At 44.0% G+C, this 26,152-nt stretch overlaps 1 protein-coding gene and 2 long non-coding RNA genes across 5 annotated transcripts in view; 1 reads left to right on the forward strand and 2 right to left on the reverse strand.

The window, feature by feature from the left end:
* LOC135251895 (protein PRRC2A-like) overlaps positions 1-14,375 on the forward strand; it is a 150,371-nt gene extending 135,996 nt beyond the window's left edge. The window contains exons 23-27 of the mRNA XM_064329759.1: positions 515-562; positions 933-1,058; positions 1,143-1,688; positions 2,050-2,193; positions 13,442-14,375. Of these exons, the coding sequence (XP_064185829.1) occupies positions 515-562; positions 933-1,058; positions 1,143-1,688; positions 2,050-2,193; positions 13,442-14,346 (1,769 nt within the window). The 3' untranslated portion in view covers positions 14,347-14,375. The remainder of the gene's footprint in view (positions 1-514; positions 563-932; positions 1,059-1,142; positions 1,689-2,049; positions 2,194-13,441) is intronic.
* Positions 1-26,152, reverse strand: part of LOC135251899 (uncharacterized) — a 28,199-nt gene extending 2,047 nt beyond the window's left edge. Inside the window, exons 1-3 of one of the 3 annotated variants that reach the window (XR_010329223.1) lie at positions 25,976-26,151; positions 17,959-18,102; positions 10,136-10,542 (exon numbers count right to left, since the gene is read on the reverse strand). This is a non-coding gene — a long non-coding RNA (uncharacterized LOC135251899). Of the gene's footprint in view, positions 1-10,135; positions 10,543-15,497; positions 16,543-17,958; positions 18,103-25,975 lie in introns of those variants that run through there. The other 2 variants (XR_010329224.1, XR_010329225.1) reach the window with 2 other exon arrangements.
* On the reverse strand, positions 2,274-2,784 carry LOC135251902 (uncharacterized). The gene is made up of 3 exons (XR_010329229.1): positions 2,699-2,784; positions 2,389-2,568; positions 2,274-2,352 (listed from the first exon to the last, which is right to left on the reverse strand). It is a non-coding gene; the product is annotated as an uncharacterized LOC135251902 (long non-coding RNA).

Genomic DNA, 26,152 nt, shown 5'->3' on the forward strand with positions numbered 1-26,152 from the left:
GTCTCATAATGAAACAGCAGTACTGAAATGCCTCTGTTTCAGGGTTGGGATCAATTACCCTGCAGTTCAGTCAGTTCAGGAAAGGAAATAAATTGCAAAATACCCATAAAACATTGTGGACATTTTCCAAGCCATGAACATTTTTGAGTCGGCTTGACCCTTAACTGTTGACCGTTAAGTATTTTAGATGATTAACCAGATAATTTATCATATAAATCTTTTGTAAATGTCCAACAAATGAATAACTATACATTTTCTACCCCCATTCACAAAAGCCTTCACTTTGGGTCAGAATTTAAGTATACATTGCTAAACTTTTACTTTGAATTTGCCAAATTGCGAAGGTGAAGACCAAATATAACTGCATTACATGCATTATTGTGTGTGAACAGTGAGGAAACATGGGGATTGAATCCTGACCTTTATGTAAAGCAGGATCAGATATTCACCTGTGAGCCTCCTTGCATAAGTATTGTACTCAGCACACACAACCTTATTTCCTCTGTTTCTACAGGAAGTGCTGTGGCTGATGCAACACAGTCTGGTGGCTGGCTGGACACAGGTAAGACCTGTGATGAGCATCAGAACACACATCTGACAGAGAGTAGAGACTCAGACAGCTGTTCCTGGTGATTCTGCTATATGCAGGTGCAGTTGTTGCTCAGTCGCTGTGTGTGTGTGTGTGTGTGTGTGTGTGTGTGTGTGTGTGACAGACAGAGAGAGAGAGAATGAGAGAGCAGGAGAACATGGTGAGAATATGGGAACAGTACACTGAGTACAGAATGTATTTGAGCAGGAATAGACGACAGCAATAAATAATGTACACTATCAGAAAGAAGGGTTCTGAAAAGTGTCTAAAAAGGTACAAACATATCATTGGGGTGGTACCCTATAGGTACAGAAAATGTACGTTATTTCCTCGGTTTCTGCAGCAAAGCAGGTTGCAGGCTGGTGGAGCCCAGGTAAGACCCATGATGAGCATCAGAAGACAGCACTGACTGAGCAGCACAAAGGGACTGATGGGAGTGCTGGAATTTCACAGGAGGACAGTCAGACAGGTAAGTACAGAGAAGCAGCAGGTAACCTGTCAGTCAGTCACCTGCTTTACTTCAGGTTTAATATTTTATTTCATTTCTGCACAGAATCACTAAATCAGGGTGAAGATTCTGAAGAGAGAGGAGTGGAGACTGAGGGGGGGAACTCTAAACACCCCTCCTCTGGCACTGTCCCGTTCAGCGCTCCTGAGTCTCCACCTGCTGCTCCACCCAAAACAGGAAGTGCAGAGGAGACAACTAGCCCTCCAGAATCCAGCCCCTCTCCTCCCCATTCCCTGATATCTCCCCCCCATCCAGCACCAGCTCCAGTACAGAATCAGGACCAGGAAGAGGAAACAGAAACAGCAGCAGCAGCAGAATCTACTTATGAGACTGCAGCCAATCAGAGAGCAGGAGCCCACAGGCAGAGAGAGGAGGGGGAGGGGCAGGATGGAGGTAGTGATGGGGGCGGGGCTCAGCCCAGTGGGGCAGGAGGGGGAGGAGCTGAGAACCCAACAGAAGATCCAGCCCAGGAGCTCCCCAGCAGCTCAGAGGAAGAGGAGAATATTCTGAGATGGGGTCCAGACACCGATGGGGGAGCAGCCCACAAAACACCTAATGAGTGTGCTGGAATTTCACAGGAGAGTCAGACAGGTAAGTACAGAGAAGCAGCAGGTAACCTTCTCAGTGAGAGACTCAGGCTGCTGTTCCTGCTCATTCTCTTGTGTGCAGGTGCACTTGCTGCTCAGATACATTCACAGGTATATTTATTTAGGTAGATCTATTTCATTTCTCCATAGAAAGATTAATTCAGGGTGAATATTTTGAATTTATTAAACTGTATTGGTTAAGATTTTTTTTTAAATATCCCTTGAATTATTCTGTGTGAGCAGTTAGGATGAATGGGGATTAAATCCTGGCCTTGATGTAAAGCAGGATCAGATATTCACCTGTGAGCCTCCTTGCATTTGTACTGTACTCAGCGCACACAGCCATATTTCCTCTGTTTCTGCAGTTAGTGTCCAGGAAAGCGCAGAGCTAGATAAAGACATGCCGAATCCAGGTAAGACCCATGATGAGCATCAGAAGACAGCACTGACTGAGCAGCACAAAGGGACTGATGGGAGTGCTGGAATTTCACAGGAGGAGAGTCAGACAGGTAAGTACAGAGAAACAGCAGGTAACCTGCCAGTCAGTCACCTGCTTTACATCAGGTTCAATATTATATTTCATTTTTCCACAGAATCACTAAATCAGGGTGAAGATTCTGAAGAGAAAGGAGTGGAGACTGAGGGGGGGAACTCTAAACACCCCTCCTCTGGCACTGTCCCGTTCAGCGCTCCTGAGTCTCCACTTGCTGCTCCACCCAAAACAGCACCAGCTCCAATACAGAGTCAGGACCAGGAAGCGGAAACAGGAAGAGCAGCAGCAGCAGCAGAATCTACTGATGAGACTGGAGCCAATCAGAGAGCAGGAGCCCAGAGGCAGAGAGAGGAGGGGGAGGGGCAGGATGGAGGTAGTGATGGGGGCGGAGCTCAGCCCAGTGGGGCAGGAGGGGGAGGAGCTGAGAACCCAACAGCAGATCCAGCCCAGGAGCTCCCCAGCAGCCCAGAGGAAGAGGAGGATATTCAGACATGGGCGTTCAGACACCGATGGGAGGGCACCCCAGTGTAGTGAGGCAGGAGGGGGAGGGGACGAAAGTGTCCCAAAACCAGATTCAGATCAGGATGTAGACCCCACATCAGCAGAGGAAAATCTAAGTGTCCCGTCCACTGAGCCATTAAGCACAGCTGATCCAGCCCAGGGACTCCCAGACACCACGGCCCGTTCCCCCCCTCACACTGGGGCGAGTGAGGGGTCCTGCTGTGCAGAGGAAAGCCCAACATCAGGCCCAAATCCGGAGCCCAACAGCACCTCTGAGGCAGAGGAAGAGAAGAAGAGAGAGGAGAGGAAGGATTCACAGAACAGAGGGGTGAAGTCCCCCCCAGTAAAGCCCCCGAAACCCCCTACACCCCCTACAGTCCCTAAAAAACCCTGCACCCCCTACAGCCCCTAAAACACCCTTAAACCCTTGAGCAGGACTGTCCCAGAGCACACAGGAGGGAGAGACACAGGAGAGCAGGGCAATGAGTCATATGACACAGGATGATGACCTAGGACGGAGTGTGGCACAGTGGGTAAGGAACTGGGCTTGTAACCGAAAGGTCGCCGGTTCGATTCCCGGGTAAGGACACTGCCGTTGTACCCTTGAGCAAGGTACTTAACCTGCATTGCTTCAGTATATATATCCAGCTGTATAAATGGATACAATGTAAAATGCTATGTAAAAAGTTGTGTAAGTCGCTCTGGATAAGAGCGTCTGCTAAATGCCTGTAATGTAATGTAATGTAATGGATGAAAAGATTGCAGACACAGGAAAAGCAGCTCCTAAGCCTGAGAACACAGGAGATCATTTAATGAACTGGGGCCTCATTTATAAAAATGTTCTTAGATTTATACTTGAACTTAGTCTTAAGATCATTTGCGATGGTGTGCTTACGTTTGATTCATAAAAGATACTGAGCATAAAAAACCTTGCGTATGCAGGTTCTAAGAAGCCCACTTGTAACTTACGCATACGTGATCTATAAATCTCAAATTAACTTAAAATTGACAGCACCTCAACGTGCCTTACAATCAGCGATTTCCCCTTATATAATGCTAGCACAAATGAGGGTTTAGTCAGGAATAACCATGGACCAAAAGAGAAAAGCAAACTTTCTGGAAGATCGTCATGCGCAAAAAAGTAATTCCAGCCTCTGAAAACTCTCTCCCTTCTAAAAGCATGGTTTACAATGATTTCCAATAACGCAAGAACAGCCATGGTTACTTTTTTCTAATTTGACAAACTATTTATAGAACATTGCATCCTGTTTTTAATTCAAAACACATTGTATCAGCCAATGAATTCCTCACACCTTTAATTGATAATTCCTATCAAATTTTTCATAAAGCTAATGCAAAGTTCCCCACTGGCTTGGACTCGTATTTGTCCCAAACTGCAATACCCCTACATAACCAGCAGGAAAACCACTTACCACTCAAGTCTAGACGTTGTGTAGGGATAATATCATTTCCACGTCAAAGTAAGGTTTTACAAATAACTACTTATATGTGGTTTTCTGCGTAAGTCCACTTAAGATCAAAATTGATCGTAAGTACATTTTATAAATGAGGCCCCTGTTCTGTATTTAATTCCTTTTGGCCAGCTATGGAGGTGTTTCAGTGCTAATCCTTCTCATTTCTCTTTCATGATCTGTAGATTATAGTGCGTGATGTGTACCAGTGTGGTCCATGTCAATTTTATATACTGAAGCCCACATGTACACTAGACTGCCTCTATGAGCTATGCTATATACACTGCACTGCCTCTATGAGCTACGCTATGTACACTAGACTGCCTCTGTGATCTATGCTATATACACTAAACTGCCTCTATGAGCTATGCTATGTACATTGCATTACATTACATTTATTTGGCAGACGCTTTCATCCAAAGCGATGTACAAAAAGTGCATTTCATGGTCATAGACAGCTGCTAAACACAGGTTCAGTAAGGTACAATACTAGCCAAATTAGACTGCCTCTATGACTAATGCTATGTACACTAAACTGCCTCTATGAGCTATGCACACCAGACTGCCTCTATGAGCTGTGCTATGTACACTAAACTGCCTCTGTGAGCTATGCACACCAGACTGCCTCTATGAGCTGTGCTATGTACACTAAACTGCCTCTGTGAGCTATGCTATGTACACTAGACTGCCTCTATGAGCTGTGCTATGCACACCAGACTGCCTCTGTGAGCTGTGCTATGTACACTAAACTGCCTCTGTGAGCTATGCTATGTACAGTGCATCTGCAAAGGCCATGCTCACACACTTGCATACTGCCCTACACGTGCTAATTACACTTGATTGATTTATGTTCTTTTTGTTTTGTATCTATTATCTTATTTTATTCGTATATATTGTTGTTGTTTATGCACCTTGTTTGGGGGGGGTTAATGGTTAAAATGGGAGAAGACTAGTATTTTGTAGTTGAATTCCTCATTGTACAGTATATAAGAGTATATCACTATGTTGCCAAAAAAGGTCAAGACTGTTATTGTTTCCCTTCAATAAAATGCATTCAAAACTACTTTCTGCAAATATCTGCTACTTTCTTAGGCTATACAAGTGCTATCTCATGCTAAAAAAATAATGTTTACACATATGCAGTACCTTTAGCAATAATAATAATAATAATAATAATAATAATAATAATAATAATAAACATTTACTTTAATAAAGAAAACAATTGTGACAGGTGTGTTGTAATAAAAATGAGTGGTGTCCACTGATTAAATGCAGTCTTTCTGCACTGTGAAGAGGGGAAACCCCAGATATTCACAAAGTTTGTGATGAATTGACAGGTTGTTTCTTCATGCAAAATAGATTTGGGATTTAAAATTCAATTAAGCTGCTTTATTTTAGGGGTTTAGTGAAGGCGGTCATTTTTGACCCTTAGGACAAGGGGAGCATACAGAATGTTAAGACTACACAAGGATTAAGATGGTAGAGTAAACTGGTGGTCAAACTGGTGGACTATATAGGCTGGTGACTATATAGGCTAGTCAGCTGGAGAACAGTTGGTCGGCCAGTTTAAACCAGCTTGGCCAGCTATACTGGTTTAAAATTGAATTTTCAGCAGGGAAGTATTGTGCTTGCAGCAGATATTGTTTGGATTCTTCTGATATTGATTAACATACCAACAGCTAAGGGCACGGCCGATTCACATCAAATATGATTTTACTTTCACTTTCACAGTGCTTCTCCGGAGATACGTGGCCATAATAATCGAGTCCAGTGTGAAGGCGAGCAATGACACACAGGCATGTCAGAATCACTACGGCGTTATTTATCTTCGCGAACTTCAAATTCGGTAAGAGCTGTTGTCCTAAATCACTTCGGTAATTATTCGTTCTGTGCGATTTACAAGTCAGAACCTTTTTCAGAGGTTGCATGTTTAGCTACCTATCTGGCTAATATGTCAGATTAATATGCAGTTGGCTAAAATAGCCGTGCTGTAAACGAACGACCCTACCCGTTTTGTATTTGACGGTTTCGCCGAGTTTCCGACGTTACCCAGGAATTTTCTGGCTGTGAATTCGTTTTTTCCCTTTCTTTCTTTTTTAGATGTAATATACTGGTGCACGCTACTCAGAGAGTGAACATATTTTCAGAGACATACCATAGACCATGTAGACGACATACTATACATTTTGTCAAAATATAGTGAGATCATAACAAAACTCAATGACGAGAATAGGCCATTCAGGCAAAAAATAATAATAAAAAAAATACGGAATTTTCGTAAGTAAATTGTACCTAGGGCTCTGATTATCTACAGGCGAGATAGTATCTAACACCGTATCAAGCCTAGTCTTGAAAATTCCCGGAGTTTCTGCTTCTACTATGTGGCCTGGCGGGCTATTCCACTCTGCGTTAAAAAATTGTAATATCTTTACGGAATTTACCTTTTACCTGATTTTTATATATCCTCGCTCTGCTAACAGAACTCAACCTCGTAATCTCGTAGTTCACTTTGATAATCCCCTTTGTTAAATAAAAGCCGAAATCAAATCACCCTAATATAATGGGATATCCGATATCATGAACTTCTCCGTTAGTTAATGTTTGTCAGGACAAAGCCATCATAGAAAATCGGGTTGTGACAGATTCCAGTAAAATGTATGGGCGTGAAAGACGTCGATGACACTTTTTTTATATCACCTATGTTACACTTAGAATTATGCATGTAGACAGGACGGATGTGCAGATACGCTCTCTGCGCCTATAGGCTGTTGGTGTCCGTCAACTAGGCTTGCAAAACCACAGGATTGCACAGATTTTATTTTTTTAAAATGGAAGAGGGAGAGGTGAGTTTTAAGCCTCGTTTTAAAAGTGCAGACTGACTCTACTTCCCTGACAATGACCGCCAGACTGTTCCTCAGCAGAGGGGCTCTGTATGAAATGCTCCACCACCTACTGTTTGTTAGTTTTTTTTTAAATTTTGGGGACAAGATGTCCTGAATCTTGGGAATGTAGAATTTGTGTGGGAACATAAGGTGTGAGCAGGTTGGAAAGGTATGAGCAGGGTGGGACCACAAAGTGATTTGTAAGTCAGAAGCAGTACTTTAAAATCAACTCAGAATTTGATAGGTTGCCAAAGAAAGGATGCAAGGACTGGGGTAATGTGTTCTGATCCCCTAGCTCTGGTCAAGATTCTGGCTGCTGTGAGTTGAGGGGAGTAGTGCATAGCCAGATAACAGCACATTGCAATAATCTAGCCTGGAAGAAACAAATGCATGAGCATATAATAGGATTATTATTGGTCCTTATATATCAGTTTTGTCTGGATTAAGGAGGAGAAAGATGGTGGCCAGGTGGGGTACCATGCCTGTTTTCACATGAACGACTGCATTCAAATAACGATGTATGCTGTGTTTATGGAGGATATTTCCCAGAGGTAGAATGCAAAGGGAAATCAAGAAAGGCCTAAGGACAGGACCCTTCATTTGACCCTACAGCGGTCTGAGGATTTATCTCTAACATGAATAAACTGAAATCTGTCTCCCAGGTATTTTATGTGTCGTCCTCTAGGTTTTCATTTCAACCCTAATTTGCCACAACCTGATTCTACTACAACTCAACGAGATGTCTAGTTGCTGAATGTATACTATTGATGCAAGCTTTTACATAAAATATTTCAAGTTTATTGAGTGTCATTAATGCTGAGAATTTTTACCCACGAAAATAGTCAGCCATCCTCCTCTTTTGTCCTCCCTTATCCATCTTTCTTTTTTATAGCCTACATTTATTTTCATTTGCAGTACGAAATTGTATACATTTTTAATCAACATTTGTGGATAGCTACATGCACTTCTTTCTCCGCACTCAAATTCATGGCAAATATCTGCAATGCGTAGGTTGTAAACAAAATTGAAGTGCAGGTTTTGTTTTTGCTGGTTATTCTGAAAGCTAACACGGTTCAAGCAAAGTTGCCGTTAATAATAGCCAGCGTTCATGGGGGCTGTTTATTCATCTCTCTTTAAAATGTTGCATAGATGAAATTACATGTTAATGAAATTACAAGACAGTCAACAATATTTTTCTTTCTGTGCCTGTCTATATGAACGACTGTTCCTCCTGAGTTTTTTTCTTCGGATTTTTGATTGGTTGAACGAGTAACTGGCTAGAGGGAACACATGGACTGGACCATACGAAAAATGGATTGGATTGCCATAGTTATTTGTAAAACATCCTGTCAAAATGATTTATTTATTTACCAAAGGCGGGTGGACACTGTCCACCCACATCCACCCCTAATTTAACCCCTGGCTACAATGTCAACATTAGGCCTTTTCAGCTGGAGCTTGATGACAGTAATTTTAACTGGGCTGGGTTCACAACCAGACGAAACAGATCCAAAAAACAACTTGAGGATTTGGAGAACATTACAACTTTAAAAAACTCTTCAAGGGATACAGGCAGGAATGCTTCAAGTGTCGAAAATTAGGCTCTCCCCAGCTCTGCTGCTTCAGTGGAGAAGAGTGCAAGGGGAGATCTGTCAGTGAGCCACTGATTAAAGTGATGCGATTGATTTTATATACACTTGGACTTTTATAGATTTGTGTCTTTGATGTGGCACAACATTTAAAAACTAAACACGAGATGATATGTAAGAGGAGAAAACTCAGAGACAAGTCCTTAAAAAAATGTGGGAAAATACAGGCAGCATTGCTTTGGAATAGCGCGTGCAGAATCAGAAGGAGTCAACTTTAAACTAGAGAAGCTGAGTGTTTGCAGGTGTGTGTAACACATTTCAACCGACTTAGGGTAATTCTGTTTTTCAAAGATTTGAGAAGTATTATCTGGTTGTAAAATGAACAGATGTTTCATAATCACATTTTAAATGTGGATCCACCCTCTCAAATGTAGTGTAAAATTTAATGAATGAGTTTGTCAAGTAGTTATATTTGCCAGGTGTCCTGGACTAGTGCCAGCAAAGGAACATATCTGATAACAAACCAGCCACCAAGTTTCAGTCTCTCAATCCACCTACCTGCATACCAGCTAACCTCAGATTAGCTCATAAACAGATTCTGTAGAGAGCATACATGTGTTTCTAATGTCTTTAAAAAAGCAAAATTGCTCATGATTTGTATTAATATACTCTCTTGCAGGTGATGCCACGTCTGAGATCATTGTCCAGTCTAATGGGAACTTCACACTACAGCCTAATGTTCAGGGTCCCCTGGAGGAAATTTTGTGGAAGCGGAATCTTCATAAGGTAGTTGAATTTGACCAGAAGGAAGTGGTTGAATACAGGCAGTTTAAAGGACGGACGATCCTGGACCTCACAACAGGAGCCCTGACCCTCACACATCTCACAGAGGCTGACAGTGGGGAGTATGTTGGTGAGCTGCAGATCAAGGGAAATCTGGTGTACCATCATCAGACGGTAAAAGTGTTTGGTGAGTTTGCTTTTACTGAATGACCCAACTTTTGGATCCGTGACCGACTGACCACATTACTAAAGGAACTCCTACCAGTATTGAGTGAACCTATGCTAAACATCTTTAAGTGAACTCTTTCCTCTGGTTGTGAACCCAACCCAGTTAAAGTCATCAAGCTCCTGCTGAAAGAGCCTAATGTGGGTTTTCATCACAGAGATCTAGCCATATGTTCTGAAAAAAATTATGCAGTTGCTGCAGAAATACACCGTAAACCATTTTGTTGATCACTGAAAGTCTGTGCATCTGCTCTCTGTGAGTCACACAGGTCACCTCACACACCTGTAACCTGCTCTCTGAGAGTCACACAGGTCACCTCACACACCTGAAACCTGCTCTCTGTGAGTCACACAGGTTCATCTCACACACCTGTAACCTGCTCTCTGAGAGTCACACAGGTCACCTCACACACCTGTAACCTGCTCTCTGTGAGTCACACAGGTTCATCTCACACACCTGTAACTTGTCTAACAAGTTGGTCCATCCCAGAGAAACAACGCATCTGTATGGGATGTGTGTGCAGGTGTGGTAGGGGAAGGGAAGTTGGTCTGTAACCACAAGGATATGGGAGTGAATAGCATGTGAGACCCTACAGTCATACCCTAGTGTTTCAGTAAAAAAGCGCTTTATATCAATCCATCATGTGGGTCAGGTGTGTTAATCCATGAAAGACAATGCTAAAGTTAGCTGTGAGGTCACAAGCCTTTGTTCTCCATGTAGATGCTGTAGGTAAACCAGCAGTCACCTGCCAAGTGAACGGCTCCTCAGTAACCCTGCTGTGCTCTGGGGGCGACAGACCAAGCACTCAGTACAGGTGGGAGGGGCCTGCCATAGAGCCCCAGCCAGGGTCCCAGCTGAAGATAGAGGCAGCAGAGAGCTCTGATGCAATCTACACCTGTGTGCTGCACAACCCTGTGGGTGAGAGCAGAACAGACTTTCCTGTAAAGAGCTGCTTCCCTGCTCCAGGTAAGGCCCACTCAGCTGATGTAGGGACTGAGCACAGGCCTGCCATCCTGGCTGCCACAGTCCACCCCTAATGCTCATTTCACAGGTTTGGGTAACTGTTCCAGTTGCAAAGCAGTTGACCCTTTATGTCTTGCCTGTGTGAAATTATTCTTTTCCTGCTCACTTAATTAAAAAGTTCTTCATATTCTGCCATTCTCCTGGGGTTACAAGCCTCTGCTGAATTTTCTGTGCTGTCCTGTGGATCCTGTGAATTTCATGGGACTTCAACCCAAATTTCACCCTCTGGTCTACATCATAAAGTACTGGGTAAAGGCCCTGTTCACGGTACTGTCAGGGTCCTACTAGGGGTTAAATGCTCAGTTGCCCCATCTACCCCACAGTCTCTGAAACATGACTGAGGCACATTGATTACTACTGACCCCAATCATCCCCAGCACTGTCAGCTGAGACAGCTGTTGCTGAGCAACCCGTCAACTTCAAATGAACTGCCATTTCATTAACACAGGGAACTAAATAAATCATCTAAACTCAGAAAAAATATATATATATATATATACACACACATATATACTCACACACGCACGTTTCAATAGTGAGATCAAAATGGTTGAGCTTTGTCTTTTATATTTTTCTAACATGCTCTGTTTTTCTTTGTTTTTAGGAAGCGCCTCTGTCCTGATTTCTGTAGTCATTGTCCTCCTCCTCCTCTTCATCATTGTGGGATTGCTTTTATTTTACTACAAGAAATGCTACAAAAGTAAGAGTCTTTTCAAATAACACATGAAATGATATTAATAAACGCATCCATATGCAGATCCTGCTGTTTCTGGAGCAGTTACTCAGGACTGGATTCAGTAGGGCTGCACTCCTGTTGTCTCCATAAAATGAGCACAAGCTCTCCAATACTGTGGGACTGAAAGCTCATACATTAGCGCTACTACACCCATGACTAATAATAAAAATCATATTTTTACATTGTAGAAAGACAAAATGAAGAGGTCATGGAAGCTCAATCTGTAGGTAAGCTGTAGAAATGATGGTGATGACTATGATGCTACTACTGTGAAGAACAATGAATATTGAATATTTCATAATTTTATATTGCAGAGAGACAAAATGAAATGGACACTGACGTTCAATCTGAGGGTAAGTTAAATTATGGTGATTACTATGATTATAGTAATGTATAATATTTCATATTTTTATATTGTGCAAAATACTGAAAGAGACTCTGAAGCTGCAGTAAATAGTGAGCTGTAGAACAGTGTTATTCACTCTGGCCTTAGAGCTGCAGGTGATGACATCACTGCTTCAGATACACTATATGACCTAAAGTATCTGGACACCCTTCTGTCTGGGGCTGCTTTTCATTATTGGGCCAGGCCCCTTAGTTCCAGTGAAGGCAAATCTTAATGCTACTGCATAGTGATGTTCTAGATGATTCTGTGCTTCCCCAATATTTTGGGGAAGACCCTTTCCTGTTTCAGCATGACAATTCCCTCAGGCACACAGCGAGGTCCATATAGAATTGGTTTTGTCAAGAATGATGTGGAAGAACTTGACTGGCCTGCACTGAGCCCTGGTCTCAACCCCATCCAACATGTTTGAGATCACTTGTGAGCCAGGCGTAAATCGCCCAATCAGTGCCCAACCTCACTAATCTTCTGGCTGAATGGAAGCAAATTCCTGGTGCAATGCTCCAACATATAGTGTAAAGCCTTCCCAGAAGAGTGGAGGTTGTTATAGCAGCAAAGGGTGGACCAACTGCATATTAATGCTCGTAATTGGATGAGATGTTGGATGTAAGGTGCCCATAAACTTTTGGCCATGTAGTTTACTTTGTCTGAATTTAATATGGATAAATATATAAATACTAGTTTATGCCTATACAATACTCAATAACAAAATGTATTAAAATCAGATGTATTCATTTCTGTAATCTTCAGAAATAGGCATGCTGCTGGTACAAATAGATAAATTAAATGTGTGAAACATTTCTTTTGAAACAGAAAGACAACAGCTATTATCAGCAGACCCTGAAAACGCTGAGGACACTCCAGGTAAGGCAGAATTAACTCTGCGCTGAACAGAAACGTGTCTCATAATGAAACAGCAGTACTGAAATGCCTCTGTTTCAGGGTTGGGATCAATTACCCTGCAGTTCAGTCAGTTCAGGAAAGGAAATAAATTACAAAATACCCAGAAAACATTGTGGACATTTTTCAAGCCATGAATTAAATTTGAAATTTCTTGGGTGGACTGAATTGACTCCAATTCTGCTCTGTAAAATATTTTACATGATTAACCTGATAATTTATCATGTAAACTTTACCTATATGTCCAACAAGTGACTGACTCTATATTGACTGCCCCCCATCACAAAGACCAGGTTTGTCCTTACCTTTGACATTTAGTGTAAATCCTAAACTTTTAATTAGAATTTATCAAACTGTGATGGTGGAGAAAAAATACATCATTTACATTATTGTGTGAACAGTTAGGACAAATGGTGATTCAGTCCTGGCCTTGATATAAAGAAGGATCAGATATACACCTATGAGCCTCCTTGCATTTGTACTGTACTCAGCACACACAGTGATATTTCCTGTTTCTACAGTAAAAGTTCGGGATAGAATAAAGCAGTATGAAACCATGACGAGCCCAGGTAAGACCCATGATGAGCATCAGAAGACAGCACTGACTGAGCAGCACAAAGGGACTGATGAGAGTGCTGGAATTTCACAGGAGGAGAGTCAGATAGGTAAGTACAGAGAAGCAGCAGGTAACCTGCCAGTCAGTCACCTGCTTTACATCATATTTAATATTTCATTTCATTTTTCCACAGAATCACTAAATCAGGGTGAAGATTCTGAAGAGAGAGGAGTGGAGACTGAGGGGGGGAACTCTAAACACCCCTCCTCTGGCACTGTCCCGTCCAGCACTCCTGAGTCTCCACCTGCTGCTCCACCCAAAACAGGAAGTGCAGAAGAGACAATCCACCCTCCCGAATCCAGCCCCTCTCCTCCCCACCCCCCTAATTCTCCCCCCCATCCAGCACCAGCTCCAGTACAGAATCAGGACCAGGAAGTGGAAACAGAAAGAGCAGCAGAAGCAGAATCTACTGATGAGACTGCAGCCAATCAGAGAGCAGGAGCCCAGAGGCAGAGAGAGGAGGGGGAGGGGCAGGATGGAGGTAGTGATGGGGGCGGAGCTCAGCCCAGTGGGGCAGGAGGGGGAGGAGCTGAGAACCCAACAGCAGATCCAGCCCAGGAGCTCCCCAGCAGCCCAGAGGAAGAGGAGGATATTCTGAGACAGGGTCCAGACACCGATGGGGGGGCAGCCCAGTGTAGTGAGGCAGGAGGGGGAGGGGACGAAAGTGTCCCAAAACCAGATTCAGATCAGGATATAGACCCCACATCAGCAGAGGAAAATCTAAGTGTCCCGTCCACTGAGCCATTAAGCACAGCTGATCCAGCCCAGGGACTCCCAGACACCACGGCCCGTTCCCCCCCTCACACTGGGGCGAGTGAGGAGTCCTGCTGTGCAGAGGAAAGCCCAACATCAGGCCCAAATCTGGAGCCCAACAGCACCTCTGAGGCAGAGGAAGAGAAGAAGAGAGGGAGAGAGGAGAGGAAGGATTCACAGGACAGAGGGGTGAAGTCCCCCCCAGTAAAGCCCCCAAAACCCCCTGCACCCCCTACAGTTCCTAAAAAACCCCTTAACCCCCTACAACCCCTAAAAAACCCCTAAACCCTTGAGCAAGACTTTCCCAGAGCACACAGGAGAGGAGGGGACACACAGGAGATAACACTCGCAAAACTTGCATCCATGCCCGTAGATAACACTCAGCACACAGGAGAGCACTGCATCACATGACCAGCTTAGATAACACTCAGCACACAGGAGAGCATTGCATCACATGACCAGTGTAGCTAACACTCAGCACACAGGAGAGCACTGCATCACATGACCAGCGTAGATAACACTCAGCACACAGGAGAGCACTGCGTCACATGACCAGCGTAGATAACACTCAGCACACAGGAGAGCACTGCATCACGTGACCACAGAAGATAACACTCAGCACACTGCATCACTTGACCAGCATACATAACTCTCAACTATAACATCTGAAGTGCAGGAAAAGCTTCAGACCAGATGCACTCTAAATTGGAAACAGGATATTTTAAACTCTGAATTTGCAAGATCAAAGACTCAGACATAGGAGAAAACAGGCTCAACAAGCATTGGGAAACAAATCTTGTGAAAAAACCCCTGATGTATCTCAAAAAGGAACCAGCTAATAACATTGAGGTTTAAACGCAAAGCGAGAACAGCACCCACAACAGTTAGACATTTTGCGAATTATCCCTTATACTGTTGTGCTGATAAAACTCCCTGTTGGATTCAAGTTATAACATAATATTGCTAAATTTAAATTTGCTAAAGCACAACCGATGTACGTCATATAGAGAACTAGAAATGATGGAGTTATTATTTCTCTGAGTTGTAATATTATTCTAGATTTTGTATTGTATTTATATCTATTTTGTATTGTATTTATATCTATTTTAAAGTGTTTTTTTTTAAATGTATATAACATGACTACACAGTACTGCAAGAAGAGTCTATTCCATCTGACCAAATGAGGAGCCAGTTTGTTGCTACACCACTGACTGCGTTCTGTATTTCATGCCTTTTGACCACATGAAGACCAAAGACCCTCTGCTCTGTCTTGTCATCCTCTGTACATCCCAGCAGCATAACACCACGCTGTATAACTCAGTAGGCAGATGTGTTCTGTGTTTACTTGGGTTTCCTTTGTCTGATGTTACGTTTTGTTAAAAGATCTGAAACCAACACAAATATGCAATGAAAGAGGAAATCAGGGAGGGGGTAAATACTTTTTCACAGCACTATAGGCATGTAGTGTGAACAGTTTAATTCTATGCAAGGCAAGCACAGTTTTTAATTGTGTCATATAGCCTGCCCATTGGTACTGGAGAGGTAAGTAGCATTTTCCTGATTTACATTCATTTAGCATAGAAATGCAACAAGGCCACTGTGGGCCACTAAGAACATTAAGCGTTTAAGGCGAAACTCTGGCGCACACCCTCTGTTATTCCAGCTGAGCCTTGGGCCTTGTAGTCTCACACAAAATGGCTGCCGTGCACCCTCACACAGGTTCTACACTACAGTGGCCATTTGGGTGAGCAGGCCTCCCTCACTGTAAAGTCATCACTAAGGAGTATTACACTACATTACAGGCATTTAGCAAGAGCAACTTATACAACTTTTTACATAGCATTTATTACATTACATCCATTTATACAGCTGGATATATACTGAAGAAATGCGGGCTAAGTACTTTGCTCAAGGGTAAAAATGGCAGTGACCTACCTTGGAATCGAACTTGTGACCTTTACAAGACTAGCTCCTTACCCATTACTTTAGATCCTATTAAAGTTGAAAAAAAGTCCTGCAGGTCACAGAATTTTGAAAATGTTACTGACTAAATCATGCAATTATATGAGTGTATAGATGATGTTCTGAATATTGGTGAAAATATATATTTTTTAAAAACACTTTTTAAATAAACAGTCATTTTTAGGAGTGTATCTGGTGTCTTTTGGCTCCTGTCATTTCAAACCGTTAGCCCAGCGCAGTCTGCAGCGAGCGCTGTGGATCCCAGGCTGGGTGGGACAGTGAACAGAATCAGTGTGAGGGGGAGACACTCCCACCTCAGGCTGTACCACAGAGTGGACACCAGGGGGCGCTGCAGGGCAGCAGACCAGCGTGCCGCCATCCCTCCCTGCGGATGGGGCCATGCAGGGACAGGACACGCCCACATCTGTGAGACAGCGCTGGGGATGCTGGGTAATCAGGCGGCATACAGGCAGCCTGGAGCAGCACTGGAGGGATGCTGGGCGACACTGCTGTTAAATCCTGAAGAATGATCGCGGCCAAGAATGTTGCCCAAGCAATACGTGATGAGCCTGGTTCTTTTCACTTAAATTATCTATGATGATACTACTACTACTACTGCTACTACTACTAATAATAATAATAATAATGATGATGATACTACTAATACTACTACTAATAATAATAATAACAATAACAATAATAATAATGATGATGATGTTTTGTTAATATCATTAAGATGTTAAAGCAAGCGCTCGTTTAACTGCGTTCATCAACTCCTTGCACCCTAAGGTGATTTTAACGTTTTTTTCACTACCCTCCGTTTTTTCCAGATTAAAGATAAGACACCTAATGAAAGAACTGGGGTGTTAACCAGTAAGTGTCCTTATCAAAATCAAAAGCTGGTTCCACACAATACCTTACATTCCCCACCAATGTCACTACTTTGAGTTGACATTTCCAGGTTAAGAAAGGTTGGTTATGTTTTAGGAAAATACAACATGGAATGACAAAACCCAGCCCTTCCCCTTTCAGACGTCTGTTTCTGCCCTCAGCTTTCGATTAATAAATGAACCATATTGATTATTAATCAATAAAGCATGTAAATGCCGCATTGAGGCTGTGTGAGTCACAGTACACGACTTTCCACAGGAAGCCTCATTGCATGAAAATGGGATGAATTTACTGAGCTGCAGGGTCTAGGGTGTAGGGTAGACTGTGTAGGGTAGACCGTGTTGGGTAAAGTACTCGGATAGGACATGACCTAATTCTTAGATAAACTTGGCGGCTTTGAAAGATGATGGATTTTGATCTGTCACTATTCTCCTGTTACTATCATTGACCACTCTTTCAAAATTGTGTTCTTCTAGAGGGAGTCTGTCAGGTGCTTTTATATTCTACAGGTTGTGATTTGTCCTTCATAACGCCAGTGTCACATACATTAGGCATGTTTACACTGGGATCTCAGGTGGTGGAACAGATTGTCCAATCAGAGTAGAGACAGGGTCATGTGAGATTCTGTAGGGTGGAGTCACAGACAGTCGGGCACGTGGGCCTTAACCTGTGCCAGGCCGCGCCAAACCACCAAACCACCAAACCGACAGAACTACTGCCCCCTGTCACGACCATCAGCTCAACTGACTGTTCGGTTACATCATCCACCCAATGCCATATCAGTTCTGTTACATCCCCCACCGAGTACATTATCAGGGCTGCTTCATCAACAAAAGGTAAATGCCCATCCTGGACAGTGTCAATTTTGTTACATCATGTCAACTGAACAATACTAAAAATTTTAGTGCATCAACCCGAGGTGCTAATTTTCTGTTCTTGTACAGTGCTCGATATTAGCAGTGTGGCTATACTATTGGAGAGAGAAATGATAGCATGTTTAGGTGAAAGTTTTTAGGAGGAATCGGGCTGGGCAGGTATCAGTACCTCAGTACCTTCTGCAGCAGAACAGCATGCGGACCCTGAGGCTCCTCCTTCTTTCAGGTCCGAATGCAACAGGGGGTCCAGAGGACCAATCAGGAGCCAGAGAATGTGACCATTACACACCTGGTCATGCTGGTTTCGCAGTGTCTAGAATAAAAACAAGGGTTGGATCAGGAGCCAGAAAACGTGACTAGAAACTCAGGAAGAACACCTCAGAATTATTCCCCTCCACATTTCCACATTAAGCGTGATTCAGTATGGCTCAGATTGAGTATGGCTCATCATGTGACAAGATGCTTACTTTAACTGTGAGAATGAGAAAGTGTGGCATGCTTTAATGAAGAGAGACTTTTATTAAACAGAAATAACAAGAGACAGCAGACCAGCCAGGCAGAACAAGCAGCTGACCTCTGACCCCACACTCTTATGCTACAGCACACCATTAGGCCACTGTTCCACAGATGCATCAATTCATCACTGTTGGTATAAATCACTGAATAAAGCTGCTCAGTCATTTCAGTTCATTATTAGAGGCAGTTTCTCATGCTTTCCTCATTGACTATTTTAAAACAAACTGTCCTTGATGGATCCAAGATGTGCACATGTATGATAGTAGCTTCAACATTTACTCTTTTTGGTGCAGTTTTGTAGTCTGAACATCTTATAACATTACCTGTTCCAATATTTATACAGAGTAATATTCCCTATTTCAGTATTAACCCCCTGTAGAGTACACTCTTTCAGTATTTACCCCCTGTAGAGTACACTCTTTCAGTATTTACCCCCTGTAGAGTAAACCCTTTCAGTATTTACCCCCTGTAGAGTAAACCCTTTCAGTATTTACCCCCTGTAATGTGTAGTGGGGTCATATGTGGTGTCTGGGCCTGGGCCTCGCTCATCTGGACTCGTTGAGAGATTCTAAGTTCTGCGGCCAGTGCAGTAAAGATTTGAGTGAGAACAGCGTTTTCCATTGTCATCACCATCACCAGCACCATCACCATCACCAACTCTATCTCCAGCACATCTCCATCTCCATCTCTAGCACCATTTCCATCTCTATCCCCATCTTCAGCACCATCTCCATCTCTATCTCTAGCTCCATCTCCATCTCTATCGCCATCTCCAGCACCATCTCCCCCTCCAGCACCATTTCCTGCACCATCTCTATCTCCACCTCCATCTCCATCTCCACCTCCAGTACCATCATCATCTCCATCTCCATCCCCATCTCCAGACTCAATACACAGTCCAACGTCTGCACCCCAAAATGCCAGTCAGCTGCCTGTCTGCATCTCACCAGGGTCTTTCCATAAGCACCACGGCCAGATCACCCACATCACTAGGATACAGTGTGTGTGTTTTTGTGTGTGTGTGTGTGTGTGTGTGCGCAAGTGTGTTTGTGCGTGTGTGTGTGTGTTGTTCTAGTGTGGCAGAGGAATTGGGCTGGACAGCCATGATGAACAGACAGAGCTCCTGGAGTGGTGTGGCTGTCTCACCCTCTTATCTGTCAGCTGTCTCTTAGGAACTATTGAAACTTTAAAATATAAAACATAAAAACATTCATATTTTTATAATCTACCCGCTTTGTACAAAATTTGTTGTCTTAAACATACAAAATCCCACATCAACACCAATAGAACGTGCCATGAGTACTGGGCAGCTTGTCTGCGTTGCTCACAGCCCATTTGTGCACTCAATTCAGGAGTGGAATTACACGTGAAAATGTATACTCAGAATCATCTGGAGCCTGAGTTTTCAGCAGGGGCTCCCTGTCCAGACCTGACATCGACTATCTGAAGATTAGGGTTCCTTGGGTGCCTTTGAGCCCGAGTTCCAGGTTCAGAAAAGATTCCCCTGAACTCAGATTTTATACCTTTATGCGGAAGGCATGCCTGTATTTAAGAAGATAATCAGGCGGAAATCCACTGGGAAGCTTTTTAACGTTGTGTGTTTAGCAGGTGATGCAAAAATGCAAACAAACATTGCAATCCAAATGCACAGCTTTAGCTTGCAAAAGTCAAGCAGTAACCAAGGGAGCTGCAGTAACCAAGAGAAATGCAGTAAACAATGGAGCTGCAGCAACCAAGAGAGCTGCAGCAACCAAGAGAGCTGCAGCAACCAAGAGAGCTGCAGCAACCAAGAGAAATGCAGTAACCAAGAGGACTGGCCACCGCTGAGATTTACTGTAAATGCAGTAAATTAAGCACTCATGATGGCTTGTTTAGTGTGGTTTCAGTGCTGCAGGGCTGCATAACTCATCAGATTCAGGATCTGAACACGGGAGAATGTTTCTGAGGGGATTCTCAGCCCATCTGAGTCAGTATTCTGCTAGCATTCCTTACTGTTGGCTTCCTAAGAAATGAGACAGGATGTCAGAATACCCAAAGAAATAACACCACCAGGCTGTCAGCACAGACACTTTACTCTTAATTTCAGGTGCCACTGGGATACTGGAGGACCCCGCAGGAGGTTGTGATTAAGAAACTGAGTTTCCCTGCAGAAGTGCTGACGCAGCTGGTCTGCCTCCCTCCGTCTCCATCCTGAACAGCACTGCTGCAGTGTGAGAGTGAACAGCACTGCTGCAGTGTGAGTGAACAGCACTGCTGCAGTGTGAGCGAACAGCACTGCTGCAGTGTGAGAGCGAACAGCACTGCTGCAGTGTGAGAGCGAACAGCACTGCTGCAGTGTGAGAGTGAACAGCACTGCTGCAGTGTGAGAGAGGAGGCAGAGGAAGGAAAGACTCTCCCTTCTTCAGGAGGTTCTGACAGCAGACAAATCAGCCACTAAACCAAGCGCGCTTACACACGCACGCACGCACGCACACACACACACACACACATGCACACACACACACACACACATACGCACACATGCAGTGGGCAGCACTGTCGGGTATATATAATGGATGGATGGATGAACATTGATCTCTGCTCCTGGCTCTGGGAATCATTGCATCTCATTATTACCGCCATCTGATGCAGATAGTTTCTGTCAACCAATCATTTTGATACTTGTTGTAGGAATGGTAGTGGCCAGTCTGCAACAGGGGCCACCCCAGGATAGTAGTGTAGTGTGATTGGTAAGGAACGTTGTAACCTAAAGGTCACAGGTTCAATAAAAGAATGCTTGTAGCACCAGAAACCAGAATGAACACTAGTCAGAATGAAGAAGCTTGCGATCCGTTGTGAATGTGTTCAGTGTGAATCTGCTCAGTGGACCTGTGTTCAGTTTGCATATTGACCAGTGTCATCTTCAGGAAGCTTGCCCTGACTAACCGCTTTAATCAGGCGCAATCTAAAGTACTCATTCCGTATGCATGACGTTCGCTAAAAAGCTCTCCTTAATCAGTCAGCACATCTGAACACTGCTGAACACCTGTAGAGTTCAATCTCTTATTGTGACTGAACGGACGGGAAGGTTACTGGTGCGATTTCTGGGCCCGAATCTACCACTGTGGGCTTGAGCAAGATTCAAAAGCCACTTTTCCACTGTAGGGCCGAACCGTTACCAGGGCCGCTCTGTGCTGTTCCGCGCTGCTCAGGACTCGTGGGAACGGTTACGGTTAGCTGACGAAACGGATGAGGATTCTGTGTATTTTGGTCTGTTTTTGGTTTTTATTTTTAGCGTATCCTCCACTGACCATCACTGTTGCATGCATTCAAAAAACTACTAATGCTTACAATACAGTGTGAAATATCCACATTGTATACCGCTAACCTATTTAAAGACTCTCAATCCAAAAATAACGTGTATAACCGAAATATTGAGCAGTAATACTTACATAGCCATGATGAAATTATCTGTGTTCAGACAGAGACAGTAAATCAACGAGTTCAATCCGCTTCTGTTTTGCTCCAGAAAACGATGTCAGATAGGTCTCAGCAAATGTACGGCTTAGCCATGCCCAGAAGTCCTCAATAAGAAGTTTTTTTCCAAGAAATTACGAAAAATCGTTAACAACGTTTCGTTAGGTGCAGCGTCTTAATGCGTAAGTGAATGCGATAATAAAAATTTTTTCGGTTACGCTGACCTATAAAACGCTATTCCAAAAGCAAAATTAGACATGTTATACATCGTTAGAAAGCTTATACTTTCACCTACTGAATTAGTTAATTGTCAATCAAGCCAGACTGTACTAAAAACGGCAACAACGCCGTAAACGATACGTGTGGTATTATGCACAGCTATTTTGAATGTACCCAGGCATCAAAAATGCGCGAAATATTTCATAAACAGATGGTCCAAGACAATATGACCACTCGGTCTCAAAATGGACATCTCTACGCGTAAAACCAATGGTAAGGTTATGCAGCCTATTTATTCAATATTTAGTCCCAGATATTGACTGTAGAATGACAGGGTATCATTTTTTTAAAACTTTGTCCTATTTATTTCGTTATTCAGTGAGCAAAGTTTTCACTGCTGTATATCTTATGGCTATTGTCGGGTTTATCGTGTTGCTATGACGGAATACGATTGTTGATTGGCATTTTTATTTATATTAGCTTCTCCACTGACCTAGCTTACGAAAGAGAACGTGAAGAGACCGTATGCGGAGTCACAAAACTGACGTAATGAAACCAATCAGTGAATACGTCATTAAGCCTGCCCACCCGAACGGTTCTGCTGCACTGAGCACGGTTGTCTAACCGTGCCGAAAATATTGTGCTGGGCACGGTTTGTAATCGTTCCGCGCCAAACCGTTTCCAGGTGGAAACACCATTGGAACCGTTCCTCTCCGTGCTCAGAACCGTTCGGCCCTGCAGTGGAAAAGGGGCTAAAATCGCTTTAATACGATGGATATTTGTCATCATGTATACCAGCAAATGTTATCGCCTCTTTGTTCACAATAGGATGTAAATTGGGTACGTGCAAATGTAAAAAAATAAATGACGAATAAACAGTCAAAAAGAAAACACAGAATGGCGCATTTCCCGTTAATTTACACAAATGCAAACATTGTCCGGTTGCTATGCGCTGGGCTCGTATCCATGCCCATATAAACATGGCAGACAGAGTGATGCACAAGCTGCTGTGGACTGGGGCCAGCCGAGCAAACACTGCCGCATCACCAGCAGCGCAGCGAGGAAGTGGGCGGGGCAGCAGACACCCTCGGGGGCGAGCAGGGGGCTGGGAGGGAGGGGGGGGCTGAATTGGGCGCCTGCATTGCAGGGTGTTGGATGCATGCAGCAGGCAGTCCTGTGTGTGTGAGTGTGAGTGTGCGTACGTGAGTGTGTGTGTGTGTGTGAGCGGGCAGTCCTGTGTGTGTGAGTGTGTGTGAGTGTGAGCGTGTGTGTGTGTGTTTGAGTGGGAAGTCCTGTGTGTGAGAGTGTGTGTGTATGTGTGTGCATGTGTGAAAGAGTGTGCGAGTGTGTGTGAGTGTGAGCGTGTGTGTGTGTGTTTGAGTGGGAAGTCCTGTGTGTGAGAGTGTGTGTGTGCGTGCGCGAGTGTGTGCGTGTGCGTGTGTGTGTGTGTGAGTGTGTGTTTGAGCGGGCAGTCCTGTGTGTGTGAGTGCAAGCGTGTGTGTGAGCGTGTGAGTATGTGTGTGCATGTGTGAGAGAGTGTGCGAGTGTGTGAGTGTGTGCGCGTGTGAGTGGACGGTGTGCAGAAGCTGCTGAGTGCTCAGATCTGACAGCAGTGTTACGGATGGGAGTCGATAAGTCTGAGTCTCTGACTCTCACACACACTCTGCTGCAGTAATAAAGTGAGGTAATGTTGCGCCAAATGTTTTAATTTTCTCCCATAATGCACAGGGAGGGGTGAAGAGAGCCAATAGATTAAAGAGCTCAGGGCAACGGGCTCTCGGTTGAATATCCAAACGGATCATTTAAACTACAAAACTTCAGATTGCTGCTTGCCTGGCGAAGATACTGAAAAGAGGAGATCTGAAGAGATCCAGAAGGTGTGGGGTGGGGACTGCTGCTTCACTCAGGGTGGGGGCTCGGGGGTGGGGGTGGCTTAACTGAAACTTTCTGCTACTGCATTGTATAAAATTGCATTTCAGCAATTTGATTGGTTGATTGATGTTCCTTCCGTATCACATGTGAGGGCACACAATATGCACTCAAGGACGTGATAATTTATTTTCACAGGGTGTATTTCTGCCATGACACCTCCCAGGTGGAGTAATGGGCACTTCCTGTTCTGTTCACCATCAGGGGGTACACCGTTCATATTTAATGAGACCTCTCACACATATTTGGTGAAACTTAAAAATAAAAAATAAAAAAAGAGATACTGAATAGAATGCAGTAAACCCTTAAATCCCTCCCCCTGCGTGAGGACTATGGCAGTGCATTTCATGCACTTTCCTGCATGTGAAGAGAACGTTCGCCCACAGGTAATCTGTGCCAAAGGTGAACCACGTGCGGTCTGATCTGAGCTCAGGTGTATCAGCCTTCCCCTGAGGACTGACCCATCTGTCTTCCAAGCGAAACCTTACGCTAGGTTCCTGATTCACTGAGTCATTATTTATTAAAGGTCCCACTGCAGAGTACCAGGGGACTCCCCCTGCGTGCTGGACAGGTGCCCAGGCTCCCCTGCTCTAAATTATGAATCTGGCCAACTGTAGTTTCCCTGCTTAACTCCAGTTCTCCCCTCTTCACCCTCGCTATGGTGAGCAGGCTGACACGTGCACGCACGCACACACACATCTCACTCTCACACACACACACGCTTGCCCACACACATGCTCTGTCACATGCAGACACTCACACACACATGCTCACACTCTCACACGCGCACACACACACACACACACACGCTGTCTCTCACACAGAAAAGCTGATTCACACTCGCACACGCACACGTTGTAATTTTAGTAATGAAAGAGTGCAGGAGTACAGATAAGTTTCCATTTCTGTTTATCCGCCCTGGCTACGGGTGGTAACCAAGTAACCAATCAAACGTCAGCTTTACCTAACTTTTACGCAGGTTTAGATTGGTCAAAAGTAAACATGGCACGAAAGCAGATAACAGCAGGTTGCAGACACACAGTCCGCCTCCTGTTAGTTTATACATCATAAAGCGCATCTGAAGTTTCTGCTTTCATTCCATTCAGACAACGCTGGCCCCTCCTCCTTTCTGCCATTGGTGAAATGACAGCTAATCAGCCACGCATCTGCAATATTCGCGTCTAAAAGCAAAACGTACGGAGAAACAAGAAGTGTAGTAACATCACAAGACCACACAAGTTAATTAACATTGTTAACGTTACACACTTGTAAAGTGCATCAGTTTGACACTACAACTGAGCAGACGCTAGGACTTTGCTGAACGAATGTCAATCCAGCTGTCAGCCAGTTAACATCAGCTTGGTACACAGTAATGCAGACATTCACTAGGTGGTACACAGTAATGCAGACATTCGCTAATTTGCCCACTTAATTGATCATTAGCATTCATACAGTGAGTGACATAACCTACCCTATAGAACCCACCCTACAGAACCTACCCTATAGAACACATCCTATAGAACACACATATCAGAACCCACCTGATAGAACATTCTGCAGAATACACACACTATAGAACACACCTTCCTTCTCTGCTCTAGAGAACACACCCTGCAGAATATGGCCTCCACAACAACCTGGAGAACATTCTAAAAAACACACAGCATCGAGCACCCTGTAGAACCCATGCCATTATAACACACCTTGAACCAGGAAGGCAGGATGTGCCTGCCTCCTCCCGCGGCCCGCAGGGTGCAGATGTTCAGTCGCAGGGTTTAACTGCGCTTCATTTTAACGCATGCACCCCAAATGCAACCTGCAGCCATTTACTGTCAGGGTTTTTTTACACAACCATTTTGTAGGAAAGTTATGCGCTGGATCACTGGATTGCTTTGAACACATCTGCCCTTTTAACACAATGTTGCCCATCTGCCCTTTTAACACGATGTTTTCCGAGCACGTTCACATCAGGCTGCGAACTTGCAGGAATGGCAGCAGTTCTGCCGCTTATGGGGCCTGGTCTTTAGAAACTGATGTGTTGACTCTCTGAGTCAGAAGTTTCTCACCTTTGAGGACTGGTCAGGATCAGCTTGATCAATGAGCAGAATGAGCCAAGGCTTCCCCATGAAAACATCACACTCTCACTGCAGCTGCTTGCGTTTGAAAAGTAAAACTCAGCATCAATCTCCCCAAATCTGACCATCCAAGCAACTGTTACTGCTGTTCACTCTTCCCCTCTGATC

The sequence above is a fragment of the Anguilla rostrata genome, chromosome 3 (genome assembly GCF_018555375.3).
Source record: "Anguilla rostrata isolate EN2019 chromosome 3, ASM1855537v3, whole genome shotgun sequence".
Taxonomy (NCBI): Eukaryota; Metazoa; Chordata; class Actinopteri; order Anguilliformes; family Anguillidae; genus Anguilla; species Anguilla rostrata.